Source organism: Thamnophis sirtalis, unplaced genomic scaffold (assembly GCF_051295495.1).
Source record: "Thamnophis sirtalis isolate CommonGarterSnake01/CBP01778 unplaced genomic scaffold, rThaSir2_p1.2 scaffold_14, whole genome shotgun sequence".
NCBI classification, from domain to species: Eukaryota; Metazoa; Chordata; class Lepidosauria; order Squamata; family Natricidae; genus Thamnophis; species Thamnophis sirtalis.
Window position 1 is genome coordinate 47,706,023 of NW_028261394.1, and position 25,516 is coordinate 47,731,538.

The window sequence follows — 25,516 nt, forward strand, 5'->3', positions numbered from 1 at the left end:
GCAGAATTTTTTTTTAGCAGTTAGACTTATATACCGCTTCATAGGGCTTTCAGCCCTCTCTAAGCGGTTTACAGAGTCAGCATATCATCCCCACAGTCTGGGTCCTCATTTCACCCACCTCGGAAGGATGGAAGGCTGAGTCAACCTTGAGCCGGTGAGATTAGAACTGCTGAACTGCAGATAACAGTCAGCTGAAGTGGCCTGCAGTGCTGCACCCTAACCACTGCGCCACCTCGGCTCCTACAATGTCAACAATTTGTTGGGTCTCCCCTTAGCTTCCCTGTTTCCCGTCTATCTCTCAATGGGAAGTCACTGTTGATGGAGCAACGGAGGTGTTAAACCTGGACTGGGGGCAGCCAGATTCAGATCCATCTCAGCCAGGGAAATGAATAAGAAGTGACTCTCCCGGTCTCTCTCTTGAGTTCCTCCTACCTCACAAACGGAGTTGTGGTGCAGATAAGATGAAGGAAACTCTCCTCCTTAAATTCCTGCAGGAAAAAAAAAATGGAGTGGATCTAACAAGTACAGAATACAGAATAATCTATGGCAGCGTTTCTCAACCTTGGCAACTTGAAGATGTCCGGACTTCAACTCCCAGAATTCCCCAGCCAGTGATCTATGGATCACTGGAACAAACAGGATTTCGTGAACAACCTAGAATAACAGAGTTGGAAGGGACCTTGGAGGTCTTCTAGTCCAACCCTCTGCTCAAGCAGGGGAACCCTAAATCATTCCGGGCGAATAGCAGTCCAATTTCTTCTTTAAAATCTCCAGTGTATTAATACCTGTGTATTAATTACCACATATAAGGAATGTCCTTCTGTGGATGTTCACACTTGTAATGCCTTCTTTCTGGCCTTGGAGGATCGTTATCTGAATATTCCTGACTATTTCCTAAAGCTGTGCTGATTTCCCTGTCTCTGCAGTCTCCTGTTTTAAAAAGCAGGAGAGACAAACTGCTGTGCTAGTGAAATATCTGTGAAAGGGGTTCAATTGTCCTACCAGCCACCATCAACCAGTCCAAAGAGGCTCATCAGGCTGTGGAAATTGCATTGCTTCGTGGCTTCCTTTTGCTCCTGTGCACACATTCATGATTTTGTACTGTTTTTGTAACCTCTCAAACCTATTTATAATAATAAAAAAGCAGCAAGGTTGCATTAGTAGAAAGTCAGCATCGTATATGGCAGTGTTTCTCAACCTTGGCCACTTGAAGATGTCTGGACTTCAACTCCCAGAATTCCCCAGCCAGCTGGTATATCGAGACTGTTCCTAGTTATTTGAAAACCACCACTTTCAACACTGGTCCACAAGGCAGACCATCAAAGCATTGGTCATCTTTAGGAGAAGACAACAGACCAGCCGCCCTAAGCCTGATGGAGCTTGGGATGCCAACTCCCAGAATTCATAGCTAGGGATTATGGGAGTCGAAGTCCATACCTCTGGAGAACGTCCTGGTTGGGGAAGGTTGAAAGGATTTTCCTGCAGACAGCTGAGTCTTTGAGTTGTTACTACACCGGTTTATTTTCAGAGAGTGTTTTTGTTTTAACAACAAATTAATCCTTTCGGAAGCCCCTCAACACCCAACAGTGTGTGTTTAAAGTCCTGGATTTCCCCTTGAGTGATATAGCAATAGCACTTATACCGCTTTACAGTGCTTTACAGCCCTCTGAGCGGTTTACAGAGTCAGCCTATTTTCCCCTAACAATCTGGCTCCTCATTTTACCCACCTTGAAAGAACGGAAGGCTGAGTCAACCTCGAGCCTGCTGGGATTTGAACTGCCAAATTGCAGGCAGCCGGCAGTCAGCAGAAGTGGCCTGCAGTACTGCACTCTAACCACTGCGCCACCTTGGCTCATCTATAGCATCTGCAACCATCTTAACGCTGCTGAAGTGAAAGAAAGCCTCTTTGATGTTCTTCTGGTGGTTGGAGGACACCAGAAGACCCTAGTGAGGAACCTCTACAGGAGCAGCCTCCAAACCTTTGGGGCACCAGGGACTGGTTCCGTGGAGAAAGATTTTTCTGTGGACCAGAGACAGCATGGTTTCACATGCTGCATGCATCTCACGGATGGGGCTTCCCTTGTGGCAGTTTCTGGCATGCCGCGGCCAGGGGTTGGGTACGTCTTGTCTCATTCACAGATAAGTCCACTCCTCTACTGCTGCCGTCTTTGGAAATGGACTGTCCTTAGCCTCTAATCCAGTGTTTCTCAACCTTGGCAACTTGAAGATGTCCGGATTTCAACTCCCAGAATTCCCCAGCCAGCATTCGCTGGCTGGGGAATTCTGGGAGTTGAAGTCCGGACATCTTCAAGTTGCCAAGGTTGAGAAACACTGCTCTAATCCCTTTGAGGGCTGATAGAAAATGGAGGCATTGTCAGCTTTTTACATTCACGCAAAGGCCTCCGAGTCTCTGTCCGTAATCTTCCACGTGCCCATTGGAATGAAACTGGTGACACCATAGCTGTGCCAGCGGGGGAATGAAAGAAGCTGCAGAAACATTGCCCGCTTCACCCGGGAGTAGGGATGGGCAATTCAATCACACTTCTCCACCTGTTTACTCACTCTGCCTGCAGTTTACCTGGGAACAATGAGTGCAGGATGTGACTCTCAAACAGGTGTCTGTGTTGATAAAGAGACTAGCATGAGAAGAATTGCAGGTGGCAGCACCCGGGTGGAGGGGGAAGAGCCAAGAATTAGAAGCAACAGATGGTTCTTGCAGGACTTGGTCCACCACCATTTTCAATAGCAATAGCAATAGCAGTAGACTTATATACCGCTTCATAGGGCTTTCAGCCCTCTAAGCGGTTTACAGAGTCAGCATATTGCCCCCAACAACAATCTGGGTCCTCATTTTACCCACCTCGGAAGGATGGAAGGCTGAGTCAACCCTGAGCCAGTGAGATTTGAACCGCTGAACTGCTGATCTAGCAGTCAGCTGAAGTAGCCTGCAGTGCTGCATTTAACCACCGCGCCACCTCGGCTTCCCACCCCACCCCCACCCCCCCAGCAAAGACTTTGGACTTCCATCAAGATCTCACCATCCTTGTAAATCTCCTCTTTCTGTGCCTCACCTTCTTTTCTCTACAGCTAGGATTACAACACCAATGTGCTGAGTGGGATGCATGACGCAACATTGCAGCCAAAGCCATGCCTGAGCACCATTCAAGGGCCCACGCCGTGCCTCTGGCAGTCGGCCCCAGCCGCACTGCACAGTCTTGCCTCATGCGCTCCCCGGCCCAGAACTTGTAACGGAGCAGCCGTCAGGGGTGCTGACGGCTAATTTCTTTACGCCAGGGGAGATGGGAAGAGTTTGGAGAAGATGCTTCATCAGCGGCAACATAAAACACAGCGCATCCCATTCCTAAGCAACTGAAGAGGTTCCCGGAATAAGGAATAAGGATCTGGCGGGGTGCAATTCCCAGAAATAAATAACAACTCGGATTCCTGAGCAAAGAGGATGCAACGATGCACAGGCAGTTCAAGCTCTCTATGTGCTTCTCCAACAGGAGGGGCCGTGCACATTGGTGGTGTTTACTTATGTAAGGTGGGTGGGTGGGTGGGAACAGTGTGCAGACAAGTGTGCGCAACCAGAATGGGGGAGGAGGAAGTGCTTTCAAGACCGGGTTCTGCTCGGCCTCTTATCTTGATCTGCTTTCCTGCAGATGCGATATTTATAACATGCCCGGCAGCTTTTATCTTTCAACGCTTGTATTTTCTTTGGCTCCCAGAGAAAGGAGCCGCTTGTGACCGCGCTGGGCTCAATTAAGTGCTTTGTGGAGAACAGAACACCCAGCGGGGCCAAGCTAAACAAACCCAAACAATGTCCTCAAAGCATGGACGTGTCTTCGCCGAGGACAGGTAGGCCTAAGAGAAGGGCAAGATAACCATCTCTGTGGCTTGTGAGAGAAGGGAGTCTGGGCTGTAAGCACCGTCCTCGGTTCTTCTCCCGGAAGACAAGGGGTTCAGGAGAAGACACGTAGGCAGAGGAGACGCCTCCATTCCCCAGGCCCATCTGGAGATGTCCAGGCATGGCGGTTGGTTACGCGCTGGATAAGAAAACTAGGCTCAGAAGACCAGAGCAAGGAAGGTCTCCCACACCTTCTCACAGGACTTGGTTCCTTACGCCAGAAGTCCAGATAGGGATGGAAATGTCCTGCATCTTTTCATCAGTCCTCACTCAGTTGATGCCACAAGTACAGAGCAGCACTGTGTGTGTGTGTGTGTCCACGATATGGCCAGAAGTCAAGATGGCCCCCAATAGTGTGATCGAAGTACTATTTTTTAGGTGCGCCACAAATGATTGCTCGAAGCATTGAGCACAGTGTGGCCACAGATGTTTTTCTCACGCTTTGAATAATTGTCTTCCTTCACAAGCCAGGAACAAAACAAAAAAACAAAGTCAGTTTCCTTGTATTTTCCTCTTGGACATCACGTTCCACCTCACATTCACAGCTTGCAAGCGTTGCCATTTTTAACTAAATCGGAACATCCCTTTACATTGAGTCTCTCTGGTGGTTTCCTGCATTCACGCACGCATAAATACACAGGGCTGAATTTGGGTCTTTCCAACTTGGATGCAGATTTACTGGGCTTGTTATCTTGCAACTCAGCCCTGACTAATGCATGTTGTTGATCGATTTGCATCACTGAAGGACACGAGAGTGGAGTGAAGAATCAGGTGAAGGAATTTGATTTTATCCTCGAGCCCAGCTAAATAAGAACGTCAAGAGTATCTCCTTCAGTTATGGCTTCTTCCGATTGCAATTTACCTGGGAAGCTGGCTGCTCTTTGAAAAACAAAAAAACAGAGAGCAATTTGTCCCAGGCAGGTGATGCCTCAGAAAAGGGATTACGGGCTGAATCTTGGATTTTGCAAATTGCCAGGTATACCCAGAGCAGTGTAATTTGGAAAGCTCACCTGAAGGATCTTTTTCCTTCCTCCGTAAAATAGATGGAGGCAGGATGATTATTTTAGCAGAAAACAAAGCCGGGTGCCACCATCAAGAACTGGCTCTATTACAACTAAAGAGGGAGTTTGCCCACAAGATGCCATCTGTGAGGATTTTGCAAAGCTGCGAGTGGCATTTTCTTGACCTTTCCTCCTTCTGCCCCTTCACGCTGGAGACTGTTGCAAAAAGGTTAGAGCGAGGTCTTTCCAGCTGCCCATTTTGGAAGCTGGGTATTTTGAAGTTAGATGTGCCCCCGATACAGTTCTCGTAAAGAAAACCTCCCTTAGCTATTTGCCCGCCAGGAATTGTACCCTATTAGCAGATTCTTCCCGCCAGCCGCCCCAATGTTTGGATTATGGTTTGGATTTTCAGGGGGCATAAAAAAAAAGCTGAGCTTGCTGGAATCCAGTGTACAATTTCTGAAGTGCACTAAGTGCTTCCTGCTTTGAAATCTGTACGTCTGACTTTCTCCATTTCCAGGTAGAAAGTCTTTCCCAACACTGTAATTATCCTGGGGAAATAAAACTTCCCTTCTGTTTTTATAGTACCCGTGTAAGCAAAGATCTGGTGGCTGCCTTCACACATGCTGAAACCACTTTGTTGTTGTCTTCCTGGCTTCGCACAGAGTTGATTAATGCATCCTTCAACTATTTTGCAAATTCAAAATTTGCACAAAGCTGGAGATTTTGGCTTGCAAACTTGTGCCGTGGCATTATGCACCCATGGCCCAATAGGGCTTATTCCAGGGGTGTCCAGCCTTGGTAACTTCTTCTGCCACATACCTCCCTCAGACCAATAAGATCGCACAGGATGGGCCTTCTCCGGGTGCAGTCAGCGGGACAATGCTGGCTGGCGACGCCTAGGAGTAGGGCCTTCTCTGTTGCCGCTCCGGCCCTGTGGAATGAGCTGCCCCCTGAGATCCGGGCCCTACCCACTCTCGTGGCCTTTTGCAAAGCCATTAAAACCTGGCTTTTCCGGCAGGCTTGGGGCTGTTGACCCCTTGATGGAGGTCCAGCCCCGTCTGATTGGGTGTTTGTTGTATTCCTTTTTAACTTTATTGTGTCCCATTGTTTTTAATAATTCTTTTTAATCTTTTTTCATTTCTGTAAGCCGCCCGGAGTCCTCCAGGATTGGGCGGCATAGAAATTTAATAAATGAAATGAAATAAATGAAATGAAACTTTATAAAGACCTGTGGAGTTCAACTCCCAGAATTTCCCGTAGCACACAGCCTTTTCTCAACTCGGGACAGTATATTCCCTGTTCACCCATACGGAGCCTCCTAAATGATCCCGATTTTCATTTTGGATTGGTAAAGAGTCAGAAATGGACATTCCCTGGGAGAACACCCTGCCGAGATCCACGTTAAAACAAGCGAACCAAGAAATACTCAACTCAGAACAGAGAGCTGGAAATTCAGAAAACTTTGTTCCAATAAAAACCAGAACATTTAAAATGGGAATAGCCATGGTTTATAATGAACAATAACAAATCCAGAAGGGGAGAGAAACACAGTAAAAATAAAAAAGGAAAGACTGGACTGCATTACACATCTTTTTACAAGGCAGAATTGACACTTTTTTTTTTTTACTACAGAACTCATAAAAAAAAGCAGCACAAATCTTGGATCGACTCTCTACGAACAAATGCAAAATATTAGATAATGGAGCTGCACTTTCTATACCGATAGTCACTCGTTTAAAATAGAGCACAATAATTAAATTAGTAAAAATATTTATTTTCCAAATGTAACAAAATTTAAAATTATGTTTCTTTTTTCCTTAGCTTAAAGACTTTTGTTATTTCTTTTTATTTTATTAAAAAAAAACTGTAGTAAAAGAAAATATAGATTGCTAAGGAGTCAGATTTCACTCAGTAGTTATAAAGATAACAACCCTGTTGCGTGTGCAAATGTGGTGTGGTTAATCTGCTTCCAAGGGATTAAAAAGAAGACGGATTAAGGACAGAGGGGCAATCTAAGAAAAGCGAATTCCGCATGAACTTTTCAAGCAAATTGCTTAGAAAACCCAGGCCTGGAAGGCCACCAATCCTGGGGTTTTGCATTCTTCTGAAAAGCACCATTTTTTTGGGAGCATGACTGGTCATTTGGCCGAGCACGTAACTCTTTTTGAGTCCGAATAGGCTACAAGGCTTGTAGCCTTTCTGCATTCATTACAGAAAATCCCCAAATATTCCACTTCTGAAATGAGCCTCATCCACTCATAAGACAAATGGTAAGAGGGACCATAACAGGTTTCCTAGATGGCCATTCCACTCTAGTTCAGGAGTGTCCAAGCTTGGCGCCTTTTAAGACTTGTGGACTTCAACTCCCAGAATTCCCCAGCCAGCCATTGCGCACAGGTGTCATGGTTCCCAAACTTGGAACAGCCCTCCTCTGCTCTGGGTGAAGAAACGCCACACCTTTGTTTAGGAACCAGCTGGAGAGAGTCTTCTCCTCAGTCATGGGGGGGCCTTGTGGTTTCAGAAGACCAGAGATGGATTTTTGGCCCAGCGCTCATGAACCTGTCCAGCCTTCCGCTGAATTGCACCGAGAGACTTTTATATCGAGGCGCCCTTCGCATCAAGCACAAAGTTGACAAAAGAGACGCGCAACTGGACTACGCGGCTAAAAGAAAAAGGGCGGTGAAAAACACCTGGGCAAAACGCAACAAAACAATCTAACATTGTTAGATTGGCAGGCTGGTTCCTTTTGCCAAGTTGCAGACTGGGAGGTTTGACTTTTCGGCTCCAACAGTCACGGTGAGCACAACTGAAGCCCCTCTGCAGAAGTCCAAAAAACCATAAGGCACAACTAAGAACAAAAGGAACGGGGTGGGGTGAGGACACACACACACACAAAAGCGATTCTACAAAGCTCCACAAAACTTGAGTGTGCTTAATAAATACCTAGAGAATGCCAAGCATTCTTGAGCGGTAAGCAAGGGACATGAGTGGGGGTGAAGCAGAGTGAAGCATATCCCCGGGGAAAGAGATCTTTGCAGATCTCCCCTGGGGGGGTCGAAACTCCACACTTCTGCCCTCCTTTAGGAAAACAAAACACCTCGCATACTAAATTGGTGGGTGGGATAATGTTCAAAGCCAGGGGGTTCCCACAGCAGGTGCACAATTTGGATGAGAAACTGCTACATGGCTCATTGTAAAAAAGTGTGAATTGGGTGGGCGGGGGATAATGAGTGTTGTAATGCAGCACATCTGGAGGACAGGAGATCTGGGTGCCACACTGTCCCCGGGGCAAAAGAGCACAGTAGGGGGAACCAAGCCTCCCGCCAGATGTGCTGAAGAAAGATTGGAGTGTCCCTCTTTGCAAAATATGACCACTACAATGACTTCAGCATTTCTGAACTGCCAAACTGTTTGGAAATTGTAAAATGTTAACGGCAGCCCATTTCCTTAATATTAGAAAATAAAAAGGCAGAAAAGTCATTTTGCAATAGGCAACAGATGGGAAGTGTATTCAGAACGGCTGCAGAAGCCGCGGGCGAAAGGGTTAAAATTTCCCCCACTATGATGCCCGCCATTGCGGCACCTGAGGGGGTCTTCCAAATCTGCATTTATTGGCATCACGACTGACAGATGGGCTGCCCTCAACTATCCTCCCCGCCCCCCAGTTTCAGCCAAATAATTTTGCCTGTTTCCACGTTTCTATAACCACAACGTACCCAACTCCGCGAAGCAAATGATGCAGAAACGCCCAGGTTAGCATCTTGCAAGCAAGGACAAAGGGAAATCACTTCTTACATCCTGTTTGATGATATAAAGTTTGGGTTTGTATATTTCATTCAGCGGAGGGGCTGTCTGTCTGGGTTTCCGCCCCCGTGCTAGCTGAAAATTTCTATAGCTCAAGTCGAAATCAGGAGTGTCCGGCCTTGGCAACTTTTAAGACTTGTGGACTTCAAGCCCTGGAATGTCCAGGCTTCCAGATGTGTGGACTTCAACTTTTCAATTTCAGCGGCCGGCTGGGGGAATTCTGGGAGTTGAAGTCCACACCTCTGGGGTCCAGGCATTCTAGGAGTTGAGGTCCACAGGTCTTAAAGTTGCCACGGTTAGACACCCCCGCCCTGGAGAAACCAAACTCTCCAGACCAGACATTCCCCGAGAATGGAAGAGAAAGAAAAACAGACCCCTTCGGTCGAAACATCCCACCCAATTCTAAGCACTGTGGTCCCATGAGGGCGCCGTAACAGACAATAAATCTCACGAGTGCCGATTTCAACTCTGCGTTCTACAATGCAGATGCCCCACCCTGTTGCTTGCTCGGCCAAAGTCTAGCTGCGTATTTGAGAAACGCTGCGGATCAAGAAAAGTGCCCCAGAAGAAGACAGGCGTGCAGAAAGAAACAGACACGCAAACAAGCGGATAGGCACAGAACACCGAAGTTCTGCTTGTTCCCACTTGGTGCCCTCTTCCCCTTTATGCTTCCCGTGTCGTCCCCCGCACAGGATAGCCACCTCCAGCCCGTTCTCAAGAACACGTTGACGGTGCTGGAACGAATGACATTCCGCCCAGCGCAATACAGAAGCGCAACAGAAGCCCAATACATTTTTTTGTAGAACCACTGAATGCTGCTGGGAAATGAGGTTCCAACAAGGACGCCAGGTAAGAGAACTTTCCAACGTCAAGCGCATCGTGTTCCCCCCCAACTGGCGAATTCAGTGGCTTCCGAGCAGTTTTTCCTCAACGTGGGGCACTTTAAACTGTATGGACTTCAATGCAGGGGTGGGTTTCAACCGGTTCGCGGCGGTCCCTGCGAACTGGTTGGTCGCCGAACCCGGAAGTAAGTAACTTCCGGGAACGGCGAAGGGTGCGCCCGCCCGCCCGCGGTCCTTACCCGGTTTTGACGAGTTCTGTGCTTCGACTCCTGCGCAGGACGCATACAGCGCCTGCGCGATCGTCCAGGAGCAGCTGGAGCGTCGCGCAGACGCTAGTACGCATGCGTGCACCGCGCGCGTGCACGAGGACGCCGCCGGCCCCGTTCCAACCGAACCGGTTGGAACGGGGCGAGAAACCCACCCCTGCTTCAATGCCCAAGAATTCCCAAAGCCAGGAATGCTGGGAGTTGAAGTCCACATGGCTTAAACTGGCCCACATTGAGAAGCGCAGCTCTTGTTATGAATCCATCCTATTTTGTGGAGTGTCTAGAAATTTTCAGCCTGACCCAGATGGTGGGATTTCGTCAGGATGCCAACTAAAACTGTGCAAAACCCCTTATGGGAAACTTATGACCCATAAGACCCATGACGCGGGAATCCTAAGGAGAAGAAAGCTTTAAAAAACAACGTCACTAAAAAAAAAAAATTAATTTAAAAAAATACTCATGACAGAACTATTCAGTCCACTGAGAATGAGAAGAGCTGAGGTGGGGGCCTTTCAGTCTTCTGCTGTCAGTTTGTGGGGTGGTCTTCTTTTGCAGGGCCCACTTTGTTGGCCAGGAGTGTCCGATGTCGGCAGACGTATCTTGAGGAACGTCTTCCGTTGCTAGACCTCATCCATCGTCTGCATTTTCCCCCCTCTTTTTTTCCTGCCGATCATGTTGAGAGAGCTGGTGGAGAAGCTAAATAAAGTCCGTAGTTGAGCATGTAAACAAAACGTCCTTGTGGGCTCCCCCGTTTTCTCGATTTGGGTGGAGATCTTCTCTTCTAAGAGACCTCCTCTTCCCAATTTTTAAATTTGTACCCGGGATCGTTCTTCTCCGCCAGCAACTTCTCAATGGCCTGGTCGGAGTTTGGAGAAGACCTCCAGAAGACCAGAGGTGGGCAGAAGCAGGGAGAGGGTCTCCAAGCTGCCTCTACGGTTTCCGTGTTTTTTTTTCTTCCAGGGAGCAATCAGACATACTTATGTTTCGAAAACAATGTTGTGCGTTGGCTTGAACTAAAGATGGATGGTTTTGCCCCCTTTTTTTAAGTCTCTTGAGGAACCACTTCCATCAGCTTCTGGAACAGGATCGTGGTGGAGTCTGTTGGGTGAGGAAAGGAAAGGATAACATGAGCAGAATGAGCTTTGGAGCCGAGGTGGCGCAGTGGTTAGGGTGCAGTACTGCAGGCCACTTCAGCTGACTGCTATCTGCAGTTCGGCTGTTCAAATCTCACCGGCTCAAGGTTGACTCAGCCTTCCATCCTTCCGAGGTGGGTGAAATGAGGACCCAGACTGTGGGGGTGATATGCTGACTCTGTAAACCGCTTAGAGAGGGCTGAAAGCCCTATGAAGCGGTATATAAGTCTAACTGCTATTGGTATTGCTATTGCCCTGCCTACATTGGTCATCCAGGACACAAAGAGAGGCGTTTACTCCACTAGAAGAATCTGGTGGGAGCCTGAGGTTGGTTTCAGCACAGAGGACATGCTGGACAGGCTGAAGTCCAGCCTCAATCTGCCCCAGCTTCAGTTCCCACAGTTCCCATCAAGATGCCCACAGCACCTGGAGGATGGGTTGGGCATCGGCTCCTGCTGAGTCCAAGCATGCCCGGCTGCTCCTTTCAAGAGGCACCGGGGTGTGGACACCCACACGGCTTAGTGAGGAGAGGAAAGGGCTGGCGCCCCTCCCAATCATGCCCCATCCTGCCTTTCTTCCAGGCATCTTCCAAGGCGGGGCAGCACTGCCCAGGTGTGATTGCTGAAGATCCAGGTAGCAACAGCAATCGCCCTTAAGACTTATATACCGCTTTGCAGCCCTCCCAAGCGGTTTACAGAGTCAGCCTCTTGCCCCCCACAAGTGGCGCAGTGGTTAAATGCAGCACTGCAGGCTACTACAGCTGCAGTTCTGCAGTTCGGCGGTTCAAATCTCACCGGCTCAGGGTTGACTCAGCCTTCCATCCTTCCGAGGTGGGTAAAATGAGGACCCGGATTGTTGTTGGGGGCGATATGCTGACTCTGTAAAACCGCTTAGAGAGGGCTGAAAGCCCTATGAAGCGGTATATAAGTCTAACTGCTATTGCTATAAACCGGGTCCTCATTTTACCCACCTCACCTTGAGCCTGGTGGGATTTGAACTGCCAAATTGCAGGCAGCCGGCAGTCAGCAGAAGTAGACTGCAGTACTGCACTCTTGACCACTGCGCCACCATGGCTCAGATAGCCTTTTGTCACGTTCTGGCAACATCGAAAGAGAGGTTTAAACCCAGCGGAAGGGCTGCCCCATCCCTGAGTTAGAAGAATCCCTCCCACGGCCCTTCCATCCAAGACAGCTCCCGGGAACTGAGAGAAATACTCACAGATGCTCTGCAGGAGCCACTTGGGCTTGTTTCTCCACCAGACACCGATCATGTACACCGGGACGCCGCTGAAGATGATGGCAAAGCCAATGGCACACTCTTTCGGGGTCATCCAGAAGGAGACGACGATGAGGAAATTGCACGCGAGGATGAAGAAAATGGGCAACAGTATATTAACCTGCGTTGGGAGAACACAAGGAAGGCCAAGCGTGTTAGACAACGCAAGGGCCCTTCGGCCCCAAGACCCACCAGAGCCGTGCCTAGATCCAACCAGTCTCAAGGATCCTCAGATCGGGACTAGGCTCCAGGACTGAGAAATCTAGATGCCCCCTCCAACGGTCCTTTAAGCGGATCCCTCGCAAAAGCTCCCAGGTTAACGTCAGCCGAAGCTCACCTTGATGGGCCTCTCGAGTTCCGGTTTCTTGTACCGGAGCCACATCATGCCGATGATGGCTAGGGCCACGCAGAGCCAGTTGAAGAAGCTGAAGAAGTTGATCACCGAAAAGATGTCGTTGGAGAACGCGTAGAACAAAGTCATGAGGCACTAGAGATGGTCGGAGAGAAGGGGGCGAGGAGAGAGGTCAGTGCCCCGCAGGAGCTGGGGCGGGGGGGACAGCCGCTTCAAAGAACAGGCGCGTCAACCAACGCTTGCTTCATCCGAAGTTCAGAGACTCGACAAACATGGGGACAGAAGGGTGGCCGATGGTGGAGATCACCCATCGGAGTGAGGTCTGCCGTTCTGAACTCGGAGTGGGGTGCAGAAACAGAAAGACAGATGAATGGGAGCTCCACAAGAGGGCCAGGAGGTCCCACCGAGGAGAACATGGAATGATGGCCTTCAAAATGTGATGCGTTGTTTGTTGGGTGCTTCAAGGGAAGGAGAAGAGCCCAGAAGATCTGGAGCACCCTTCTCACCCTGAAAATGCAACTCCAACCTTGCAGAGGCTTCCAAAACTCAACACAACTCAGCAAACGTGGAGTTGTCGTTCAGGACTAGATCCGTACCAAAGTTAGAAAGCCACGTTCTGTTGAGTCGGACAACCAGCTTCAATGCAAAAGCACTGAGAGGGGATTTCCACCCACTCACCCACATTGCCTCTCCCCCCCCCCAAAGGCACCTCTGCACTCGTGCGAGGAGCATCCTTACCGTGAAGACGAGGGAGGGCACAGGGGTGAGCAACCGGGGGTGGATCATGGACAGGACGGAAGGCAGGTGGCCTTCCCGAGCACCTACGAAGAAAAGCCTGGAAGAGATTAAATTAAAAAGTTTTAGTTTATGACTCCTTCGGCAGGTGGTTTGAAGGCTGTCTCGGAAGTTGCCTTGGGCTGTTTCCAAGGCTTGAGGGTCAGGCCAATCCTATTCCAAGGGGTCAGTTTAGGAAGACGGCAATAGCGGGGAGGGGCACTGCCTCTACTTCCGCTGAGCAGGTGGGAATCCTCTTGGACTGAGCAGCTCAGCCAGTCAGACCAGTTCTGCACACAGAAGAAGCCACCAATTAAAGGTTATTTACCTATCGCACACACACACGCTGCCGGGCTCCCGGGAACTCTGGGCAGCTCTCTCGACCGCCAAAATAAGGACATTACAATAAGACCCATTAAAAGGAAGGAAGGTCAAAGAGGGCAAAGACCCCACTTCATTTCTAGAATAAAGTGTGTCTGTGTGTCTGTGTTGTGTGGAAGGTCTCACAACCGCTCGTCAAAGGCCTGGATAAGAGCTGGGTTTTCACGCTACTTTACCAGGGCCCGCAAAAGAAGTTTATTTATAAAATATAAGTATATATTGCAGTCCAACTCCTATATTTTGCTGGGAGGAGGGGATTAAATGTCTGTCTTATACCTCTCTACCCATATACCATACCTATCTACCATGTGTGTCTCTCCCTCCCTCCATTTGTTTATCTTATCTTATCTTATCTTATCTTATCTTATCTATCTATCTATCTATCTATCTATCTATCTATCTATCTATCTATCTATCTATCTATCTATCTATCTATCATCTATCTATCTATCATCTATCTACCATCCATCCATCCATCTATCATCTATCTATTTTTTTTCTCTCTCTCTCTCTCTCTCTCATCTATCATCTATATCTATCTATCTCTATCTCTATCTCTCTATATCATTATCTATCTATCTATCTATCTATCTATCTATCTGTTTCTGTCTGTCTATCTCTATATCTAATCATCTCTCTCTCATCTATCTATCTATCATCTATCTATCTATCTATCTATATATCTATCTATCTATCATCTATCTATTTTCTCTCTCTCTCTATCATCTATCATCTATCTCTCTATCTATCTCTCTATATCATTATCTATCTATCTATCTATCTATCTATCTATCTATCTATCTATCTATCATCTATCTATTTTCTCTCTCTCTCTCTCTCTATCATCTATCATCTATCTATCATCTATCTATCATCTATCTATCTATCTATCTATCTATCTATCTATCTATCTATCTATCATCTATCTATCTATCTGTTTCTGTCTGTCTATCTATCATCTATCTATCATCTATCTATTTTCTCTCTCTCTCTCTCTCTCTCTCATCTATCATCTATCTATCATCTATCTATCTATCTATCTATCTATCTATCTATCTATCTATCTATCTCTGTCTATCTATCTATCATCTATCTATCATCTATCTATTTTTTCTCTCTCTCTCTCTCTCATCTATATCTATCTCTATCTCTCTATCTCTCTATCTCTCTCTCTATCTATCTATCTATCTATCTACCTACCTACCTACCTACCTACCTACCTACCTACCTACCTACCTACCTACCTACCTACCTACCTATCTATCTATCTATCTTAACAACTACAAGTTTTCCAGAATTTTATCCTGCAGGGCCAAAATATGCATCGAGATCAGCTTCTGTTTTTGAAAAGAAGGTTTTATTCTCGTTATATAGCAGAAACTTACCGGGACGAAGTGAAAAGGGAGCCGTTGACGGAGCCAAAGCAAGACAAGCCCACGAACACAGGGATAATCCAAGACATGACACCCAGGTGGTAATTCCCAAAATCCTATCAGCAAACGGAGGAAGACGGGAGGTCAAACGTTTCACCTGGAAAACTCTTGGCGGGACGCCAAGGGAGCTAAACGTCATTGAAACCTCGCAGGGAAAATGGGGAACCCTAAAGCTGCTGCCTGTTTGAATTCTGCCCTGCAGTGGGGCCCCCGTGGTTTTCCCACATGGGAGGAGGGAGAATTATATTCCACAGGATTATGGGAGAGGATGGGCAGGGAATACCAAACCCTCAAAAGGGGCCCTTCACATCAGTCAAAGGAAGCTGAGCTCAAACAGCCCATGGGGGCGAAATGACCAAGTCAGAGAATATAGCAATAGCCATAGCAGTAGTAGACTTATATACCGCTTCATAGGCCTTTCAGGCCTCTCTAAGCGGTTTACAGAGAGTCAGCATATTGCCCCCAACAATCTGGGTCCTCATTTTACCCACCTCGGAAGGATGGAAGGCTGAGTCAACCCTGAGCCGGTGAGATTTGAACCGCGGAACTGCTGATCTAGCAGTAGCCTGCAGTGCTGCATTTAACCACTGCGCCACCTTGGCTCAAAGAAGAGAAGCTTCCTTGGTCTTGAGCATCCCTCCCTGAACGACTTCATTTTACCTCCCAACGACCAATAAGATCGCACAGGTTGGGCCTCCTCCGGGTGCCGTCGACTGGACAATGCCGGCTGGCAGCCCCCCGAGGGAGGGCCTTCTCTGTAGCTGCACCAGCCTTGTGGAATGAGCTACCCGTGGAGATCCATACCCTCACCACTCTCCCGGCCTTCCGTAAAGCAACCAAAACCTGGCTGTTCCGGCAGGCCTGGGGCTGTTGATTAATTTCCAGCCCCACTTGATGGAATGGTGATTTTATTTTAAACAATTGTACTTTTAATATTCTACGTTTTTCGACTTTGTTGTGAGCCGCCCAGAGTCCCTGGGGAGTGGGCGGCATACAAATCTTTAAAGTTGCAAAGTTACCACAGCAACGGCTTCTGACACCAGCATCTCGTTGACCGACAAGGTGGTGAAGTAAGCCAGGTTGGTCAGCACGTAGACCAAGGTGACGATGGGAAGTGAAATAATGATGGCCAGAGGGAGGTTTCTGAAAAGAGACAAGAACATCTGGTTTGCAGCTTCTTCCGGTTGCTTAGCAGCCCAAAAGTATACAGAGGCCACCTTCTCAGCAACAGTACAAGGTTTCGGGAGCTCTCACCTGTAAGGGTTAATCATCTCTTCTGTGACAAAATTCAAGTAATTCCTGCAGTTTGAAAGAAGGAAAAAAGATTTTTCAGTTTGCAATACGTAGTTGCGATGGTGGGGCAAGGAGTCATCTTGACTTTGTCGAATGAGAACAACGCGGCAACTTAGGAAAGGCTCTTTGTCTCTCGCACAAAAACAGGAGATCCAGAGATCTAAAGATCACAAGGTTCTCCTTGCCCTGAGACTCCTTGTTCCCGATGGTAGCAGGTTCTTCCTCATTTGGAACCCAGGGGTGGAAACCCAACTTCCACCTGGCCCACAACTCTCGACGACCCTCACAACTCACCATCCTCCGTAGGCGAAGAGGCCGCTGTACAAGGCCAGGACGATGTTGCCAACACCTGTTTTGGTGCCCTCAAAGGAAGATTCGGGCTTGAGGTTCATGACATCACCTGTGGGAAGGGAAGGAAGGTGAGCCAAGGTAAGCGGTGGAGCCTTTCCCCTTCCTCCTGCAAAGGGGCTGGGAAGGTGGAAAAACGATGGGAAACGAAATGTGTTACAACTGCCCTTAATTGGAACGGAAGGAAAATTTCTCCTGAAATTGACGAGCCCTGGAACTGAGGTTGCCATATGCACAGCGAAGGGCCAAGGCTCAATAGGTAGCTGGACCTTTGGGATTGCATACATCCCAAGACACAATTCGAAATGAAAACATGCACAAAGGATGAGCCTCTAATTCAGGGCTCCCCAAACTTGGCAACTTTATGACCCGTGGACCTCAACTCCCAGAATTCTCCAGCCAGCATAACTTACTCTCTTGCAATCCCTTCCTCTGCAATCTCTCCACTTAGACCAGAGGTGTTCAAATTAGGCAACTTTAAGACTTGTGGACTTCAACTCCCAGAATTCTCCAGCCAGCATAACTTACTCTCTTGCAATCCCTTCCTCTGCAACCTCTCCACTTAGATCAGAGGTCTTCAAACTTGGCAACTTTAAGACTTGTGGACTTCAACTCCCAGAATTCTCCAGCCAGCTTCTGGGAGTTGAAGTCCACAAGTCTTAAAGTTGCCAAGTTTGAAGACCTCTGATCTAATTGCTCACGGGTTGCTTGCCAAAAAAGGCATGAAAATGGTTCTGAGCATCACACCCTACGGGACTCGAAGCAAATCCGAGCGATGTTTCCCTCGGAGTGCCCCTCCGTGCATTGGGAGCAGCCCCTCACTCTGGATCTGAAATCACAAACAGCGGAAGCAGCCCAGGAAAACACAGAGAAGGGAAGCTGGGCTTACAATGGCTGGGTTTTCCATTTCTTTCAAGATGCTGACAGTGTTTATTTTACTTGCAAGGAAACTTTGGCAGAAGCAGGATTTTGCCTCTTTTGATCTGAAGGCCATGCGGTTGTCCTAGCAGAGGGGGTGGGGTGGGGTGTTATATGCCTGGCCCTCCTCCAAGGAAAGGAGGCCTCAGGTAGGGAGGGGGAGTTGGCTTGGCCACCCCTCAACTACCTGCCTCTCCAGCGAGTCCATCACATGCCTTCTGCAGCGCCAACTGTCAAGACTGCATCCATCTTTTCTTTTGGATCTCAGGCCTGCCACACTTTCTATTATTCTACTATGCCTTTTCTATGGTGGGAAAATGGGAGAGAGGATTGTACGGAGTTAGATGCTATGTAGCCATAACAACATTCTTTCTAGAAAGCCAAGGTCATCCTTTGTCTTTGCACCTCTGCAACTGACCGGAACTGGATGGGTGGAAGCTGCCAGCATGGCAGGGGAAGACTGGACCGTGGGATGGACTTGTGGGTGTTGGGGACAGGATCTTGAACTTTCAACTGGGTGGGGAAAACCGGGAAGCTTTCAGTTTCGGGTTTTCTCAGATGTGTCAGCATGGCTCTCTTAATAAATTGGAACTTTGAGGAATCCTTTGCCTTGGACTCTGATTTAATTTTGGATGCTATTTGGAATCCTGACACCAACAGTCTTCTGCTAATATAGACACACAACCAGATATCCAGAAGCTCCCTGGGGACTCCACAACTGATGCCCGAATGGCCCAATGTGCCCGGCTCAGCTATTTCTTTGGCTCCCCCTCTTCCCTAAAATTAAGCAAACCAGATTTGACAAGATCCATCCCGCCTGTAATTTATTAAGTGGCCAAAACTGCAGCCAGTGGCAACATGCCCTTTTAATGAGAATATGGAGGTATTTAGGGAGAGGAGAATAAAAATAGCGCCGCTGTCCTAGTTCATGCCCGGGAGACTCATTATTAGATCGCATCTGTACAAGTCGGCCGAAAGAGGCTATTAAGGGAGATGATTGAAGGCGGCGTGGAGAGAGCCACAAGGGCGGTTGAGGGAACCTGCAAGATGAAAGAAAACCAGGGGAAGTTCAAAGGCTCCATCTGAAATTGGGGTGGAATGTAGTCTGGATTCCCAGGAGGGAGGGGCTGCCTCCCAGAGGGCAAAGAGGCAGCAGAGCTTGCAAAGTCTGGTAGGCAGGAGGAGGCTGAAGACGGCCCCTCCCTAGCAGTTCACAGGTTGTAGTTATGCAGATAGTAGTCTGGCAAGGGTCCGTCTGCAGACGAACGACAATAAGGAAACAACACAGGCGCAACTGCACTGTGTCATTCTTGGTTTGCCAGGCCTGCAGCCATCTTTTCTTTTGGGTCTTTGGCCTGCCACACTTTCTATTATTCTGCTATGGTGGGAAAATGGGAGAAAGGACTGTATGGAGCTAGATGCTATGTAGCCATAACAACATTCTTTCTAGAAAGCCAAGGTCATCCTTTGTCTTTGCACCTCTGCACCTGACCGGAACTGGATGGGTGGAAGCTGCCAACATGGCAGTGGAAGATTGGACCATGGGATGGACTTGTGGGGGTGGGGACAGGATCTTGAACTTTCAACTGGGTGGGGAAAACCAGGAAACTTTCAGATTTGGGGTTTCCCAGATGTGCCAACGTGGCTCTCTTCATAAATTGGAATTTTGAGCAATACTTTTGCCTTGGACTCTGATTTACTTTTGGATGCTATTTTGAACCCTGACACTTGGTTCTTGGGACCTGGAAGAAATGCCTTCGTGGTCGATGCTAAGCAGGTCTCCATATGTCCAATTTTCACCCAAGGATGCTAAGTGCGTGGACTGAGGATCCAGATTTGAGTCCAGGCAGATCTTCAGTGGGAGAGTTTCAAGATTAGCTCTTCCCCACCTGGGAACATCCCTCCAAACAATGTGGGGCCAACCTTGCAAGATACATTATCTCTGTCACTCTTCCCTCCAGAAGGTGCTCACAGGCCAGGCCAGGTAAGCAAAGAGCAATTCGGAGCAGATTCCTCGGTGACTGGCACATGGGACAAAGCTGGCACATGTGTCCTCATGAGCATAGACCCTGCCAGGCCGTTGGTGTGAAAGAAAGCAGAGCAGGATAAGAAACCTAGACCCCCTTAGACGTTGGGGGTGACAACTCCACAAGTGGAAGCTGCTGGGAGTTGAAGCCCACAGTAACCGAGAACTTCTGGGCTGGTCCACCACCACCACCACCACTCAAGGAGTCCAGAAGATCCTTTCCTGGTCCCCCATTAGCAGAAGCTGCCCGAGTGGCACCGTTTGCCTTTTTCTCCAACCCTCCGTGCCATCCAGATGGATGGCACAGCACACCCCATTCATGTAAGGGCAGGAAAACGGGCTTTTCTCCATTTATGGGGCAATACAAAGATTTTCCCCACGCACTTCCCTACAGAAAGGGTGTGGCGAGCAAAGCCGGACGAGAAGACACCCACGGGGACTCTTTATTCCCCTTGCCGAGGCCAGGACCACAACTACAATGGGAGGGGCCTCCCCCCGGGCTCCGTCTCTGCTGAGCTAACCACAAAGTCTTCACTCAGCTTGGAAACCCACAGGATTTGCACAAGGCTGGCAAAGGCCCTCGGGAGACTCTGGCCGCCGCTTCCTGGATTCCCACGGATTAAGGTGGGGCTGCCCCGCCCGGCGCAAGAGAGAGGCTCCTCTTCCCACCACTACCCCTGTCCTGGGCTCCAAGGGGCATCTTCCAGGTGGAATGAGCCCCCTGCCCTCCTTTGCCAGTGCCCAACGCGAGCTGTACCAGGGTTTTACTCCACCTCGGCTGGGTTTGCTGAATAAATGCAGGCGAGAAAAGGTTTTGTGTCGTTTCTCCCAGCTTGCCAAGGCAGCTTTTGGGATTCAGCTGGGAAGAAACGTAGAACTGGCCTTGGGGCAGAGAAGGAAGCCGGGGGGGGGGGAGAAACGGGGGACGGACAATCCCATCGTGACCTCTTTGAGTGTAAAACCAGCCAGAGAAACCTGGACTGGGCTTTTGAGATCCTGGTTTTTTTTTCCTATCCAGCAGTGATGAAAAACAACTCTGGGAAAGCCTCAACATTTGGACAAGGGACGAAGATGCAAAGGTCTCAAAGGTGCTTCATCCCCCCAATTTTCTTTTCCAAAAGGCCACTGGACTTTCTTTTCTTTGAAAATGTTTTGCTTCTCATCCGAGGAGCTTTAGCCTCAGATCTTGCGGCTTTAGCCTCAGATCTTGCTCAGAATAGCTCAGCAATGCTGGCTGAGGAATTCTGGGAGTTGAAGTCCACAAGTCCACAAGCAAGCGATATATTAAAGGGGCTGACATTCGGCCCTTCTGCAGAAAAGGTGTTAGCCCTGGAGGGAAACAAAAATCACATAGAAACCACTGGCTGAGGTATTCTGGGAGTTGAAGTCCACAAGTCTTAAAGTTGCCACAGTTGGAGACCCCTGTTCTAAGCGGATACACATAACCAAGCTTTCAGCATTTCATAGGGCTGGAGCCAACGGGACTCCCTGTATGCTATCATCAAGATGCAAAACAAATTAAGACCATTCCTCTCCTGCAACCTCAGACGGTTTGACTCAGATGTGTTTTTCCAGCCAACGGGTTCTACACGGGTCTCTTTGAAAGCTACTTCCAAGGATTCAAACCGCCTGCCCTGTTCTGCAGTGGCTTCCCCAAGCAGACCGTTTTAAGGTGGGGAGAGACACGGAGCTATGATTCCGTAACGTTCCCTCCTCTAAATGGGATTTGCATGGGTCCCAGAGAATTTCTCTGGAAGCGGAAGACAAACTGTCTACGTTCCGGCATGCAGGGAGACAGGAAAAATAAATAAAGTATTATTCTCTTTCTGGGAAGGAAAAGCAGTTCGGCAACTTCTGACGTGTCCTCGCGTGGCCTGACATCTGTTTCAGGAAGAGAAGGGGGGGGTTTCCCCCTGCAATGTGCGGCTGGCGGCTGATGAAAACTCCAACTCTACAGTGGGGAGGGCGCATTGCAAGAGCCACGTAAAAGCACTGAGCTAACTCGTCCAGGACGCAGCCGCGCGAGCGATTGTGGGTGCACCTCGGTACACCCACGTTACACCTATCCTCTGCGAGCTGCACTGGTTACCGATCAGTCTCCGGATACGCTTCAAGGTGCTAGTCGTAACTTATAAAGCCCTTCATGGTATTGGACCTGGGTACTTGAGAGACCGCCTGCTGCCAATTACCTCCCACAGACCCATTAGATCCCACAGGGTTGGCCTCCTCCGGGTGCCGTCTACCAGCCAATGCCACCTGGCTATTACCCGGGGGAGGGCCTTCTCTGTGGCAGCTCCGGCCCTCTGGAACGAGCTCCCCGCAGGGATTCGGATTGTTGGGGGCAATATGCTGACTTTGTAAACCGCTTAGAGAGGGCTGAACACCCTATGAAGCGGTATATAAGTCTAACTGCTATTGCTATTGCTATTCAGACCCTCACCTCTCTCCAGGCCTTCCGAAAAGCCGTCAAAACCTGGCTTTGCCGGCAGGCCTGGGGGTGATGAGTTCCCTCCCCTCTCGACATGTATGGTTGTGCGACTGTTGCCTACTTTTATTATGTGTATTTTGTCTTTTATGTTCCCCCTTTTTTTTCCCCCTTGAATTGTTCGCCGCCCTGAGTCCTCCTGGAGAAGGGCAGCATACAAATAATAAAATACAAAATACAATACAATAAAAGCAGGGCTGGATTGGGGGGGGGGCACGGTGTGAGAGGGGTATCTTTGTTCCTAGCCAAATTCCGGATGCCAATGCCTCTCTTCATGCTTTCCCACAAAGCTCCATTTTGAGGTCACTCATCCATGAGCATCTTGTCTTTTGGCCTTACAAAGATGCCTCCATCTAGTTTATGGAAGCATAGACCCTCCCAAAACGCCCCCCGTGGCAGTTGAGGAAGCATTTCAACCTCTGTCCCGGCCCGCAAGAGTTGGGACCCTAATGTTGCAGCCTGGAGATTACATAAACCAGTGTGTTTTTCCAAATTTGGCAACCCTAAGATCTGTGGACTTTAGCTGCCGTTCCCTAAAATTACGCAAATCACAGAATTTGGATGAAAGACTCAGGAAACCCTCAAGGCTGTAGACTAGACTGACAATTATAGCAATAGCAATAGCAGTTAGACTTATATACCGCTTCATAGGGCTTCCAGCCCTCTCTAAGCGGTTTACAGAGTCAGCATATTGCCCCCAACAACAATCCGGGTCCTCATTTCACCCACCTCGGAAGGATGGAAGGCTGAGTCAACCCTGAGCCAGTGAGATTTGAACAGCTGAACTGCAGATAACAGTCAGCTGAAGTGGCCTGCAGTACTGCACCCTAACCACTGTGCCACCTCGGCTCTTGGGGTGGGGGGAATCCCAGAAGAAGCCGTAAAGCAGAGGTCTCCAAACTAGGCAATTTTAAAGACTTGTGGACTTCAACTCCCATAATTCCTCAGCTACCCCACCAATTCTGGGAGTTGAAGTCCACAAGTCTTAAAGTTGCCAAGTTTGGAGAGCCCTGCCATAAAGCACTGCTGTGTTACTCCAAAAACTCTAGGTGGACTAACCCCTAAGGTTGAGCTTGGTGCAAGGAGACTTTGCCCTAAATTCTCCAGGTCTAAGCTGGGTTGTGAGAAAGAAAACTGAGCGCGGGGGTCTTCCAGAAGCCATGCAAACAGCATTCACGGTAGAAAGAGAAGAAACAGAGGAAGGGAGGAAGGAAGGAAGGAAGGAAGGAAGGAAGGAAGGAAGGAAGGAAGGAAGGAAGGAAAGAAGGAGATAGGAAGGAAGGAGGGAGGGAAGGAGGGCGGGAAGGAAGGAGATAGGAAGGAAGGAAGGAAGGAAGGGATAGGAAGGAAGGAGGGAGGGAAGGAAGGAGGGAAGGAAGGAGATAGGAAGGAAGAAAAGGAGGAGGAAAGGAGGGAAGAAAGGAAGGAGAAATATTCTACAAGGACAAGGATCTGCATTCCTTTCTTTTTAAACAATCATGTCTTAGATCCCTCTAAAGGGTTTCACTCCCACCTTAATTCTGCCCCACAAAAGGAAACTTTCTTTCTTCCCAAAGTTTCCTACCCTGCTTATCTGCTCATCGCTAAGTCAAAAAAAAAAAGAAGAAGAAGAAAAGGTTGAGCAGCCATTTATGGCAATGGCAAGACATTCTCTGGAGTTTTGTGTCACGAGGTCTTCCCCGTGAAGAGACAAGCAGCACAATTAACAAAGTTAGCTTTATTCTTTAAAGAATAAATATAGAGAAAGAATAAAGCCTCCGGACTTCTTGTAGAAATCTTAATTGCTCTGTCTGGCTCTCCTGAGTCTCCCTGTTCCAGCCTGAGAGACCCCGTTTTTTACATAGTCCCATATCCATCTATCCACTCACCCACCAATTATTCATCCATCCATCCATTCACCCACCCATCTATTCATCAGTTCAGAGCTACAATGAACCCTGAATGCTTCTGAGGAACTGAACTGTAGCTCAGTTTTGTCCATTTTTTGGTCTAAAAAAAATAAAATATGTTAATTGGAAAAGGTGGTAGCCGACTCCTGCTAATTTTTGTGACCCACAAGAAGCTTGTAGGTAGAGAGTAGAGGAGAGGACCTTAACGGAAGAGCCACAATATAAGTGGTTTTCCTAGAAGAGTTGAACCTTCAAAGGTGCTTCTGGATTTAATCTCGAACTGGGGCTTTCGATGCAGTGGAAAAAGCCGGAGTCACTGAAATGACACCTGGTGATGGGTTTACAAAAAAAGAAATGCCCCCCCCCCTCCCAAAAAAACAACACGTCGAGTCACTTTAGACTTCAAACAAGGAAACCTGTTCAAAACAAGAGCTTTGGTGATAAGGAAACCGAAGAGGAATGCAACAGGGGCCAGACTACTCCGAAATGTCAGGGTTTACTCAATTACACAATGGCAGAAACTCCAAGGAGGATGTGTACCACAGGTCAGGAAGAAAATACGACCGAATAGAAGGCTATTTGAAAAAACGGAGATTTCCTTTGAAATATAAAAGTCTTGTCTAAATAAAGAGAGGAATGAAAAGGAATTTGACCTTAGGCGAAGGGTGGAGGGGGTGGATTAAGAAATAGGACTGCAAAATGAGATCTTGAAGAGCATTTCCCTTAACAATATTGCAAGGATTGAAATCATCTTGGATCGGAATTAGGAACCTGGTGAAGGGATAAAAAGAAAGAGTTACGGTCAGCCGGCCGGCAGCCTGCGGAGCTGGCCACGGAGTCGGACAGCGAGGAGGGTGGGGAGGAACATGGGCCGGTCCTGGAGTCTGGGGAAGGCTCGGACAAGGGCTCTGGGTCATCTGGGAGTTATGTGCTGCGTCCGGAGTCTGACATCAATGAAGCAGAAGAGCAATGGGAGCCTGTTCCCAGCGCGCGCATGCACAGAGCTGCCAGAAGGCAAGAACAGTTAAGACAAAAGGGGCAACTTGGGAGTAAGGCTTGGAGAAGATTGGCCCACTTTCATAAGACATAAAAGCGGATCAACCGGATGTGAGCTTTTGCAGGAAGCAACTTGGTTCGTTTTGGTCGGTTTAAACTCTGAAGCTTCGTTTTGACTCTGTGCTCCATTTGGCCTTGCAAAACTAATTGGCAAGTAGGTCCCTGGCAGTGTTTCAAGGGAGATGAAGTTGGGTGCTTATCAGCCTTACCCTGAAAGACTTTGGCAGACTTCTGTCGGACTCTTCGCAGACTGCTGGTGACTCATTACGGGCTGTGAATGAATATAATTCACAGCCATTGAAATTAAAAAAAGGACTTTTGGGACTAAGC

The 25,516-nt window shown here is 48.4% G+C and overlaps 1 protein-coding gene across 1 annotated transcript in view; it reads right to left on the reverse strand.

Annotated features, from left to right (window-relative positions):
• Positions 1 to 6,396: 6,396 nt before the first annotated feature.
• Positions 6,397 to 25,516, reverse strand: part of SLC7A5 (solute carrier family 7 member 5) — a 33,374-nt gene continuing 14,254 nt past the window's right edge. The window contains exons 3-10 of the mRNA XM_087729192.1: positions 16,759 to 16,864; positions 16,426 to 16,470; positions 16,191 to 16,314; positions 15,124 to 15,227; positions 13,322 to 13,418; positions 12,569 to 12,718; positions 12,175 to 12,352; positions 6,397 to 10,921 (exon numbers count right to left, since the gene is read on the reverse strand). Of these exons, the coding sequence (XP_087585318.1) occupies positions 10,866 to 10,921; positions 12,175 to 12,352; positions 12,569 to 12,718; positions 13,322 to 13,418; positions 15,124 to 15,227; positions 16,191 to 16,314; positions 16,426 to 16,470; positions 16,759 to 16,864 (860 nt within the window). The 3' untranslated portion in view covers positions 6,397 to 10,865. The remainder of the gene's footprint in view (positions 10,922 to 12,174; positions 12,353 to 12,568; positions 12,719 to 13,321; positions 13,419 to 15,123; positions 15,228 to 16,190; positions 16,315 to 16,425; positions 16,471 to 16,758; positions 16,865 to 25,516) is intronic.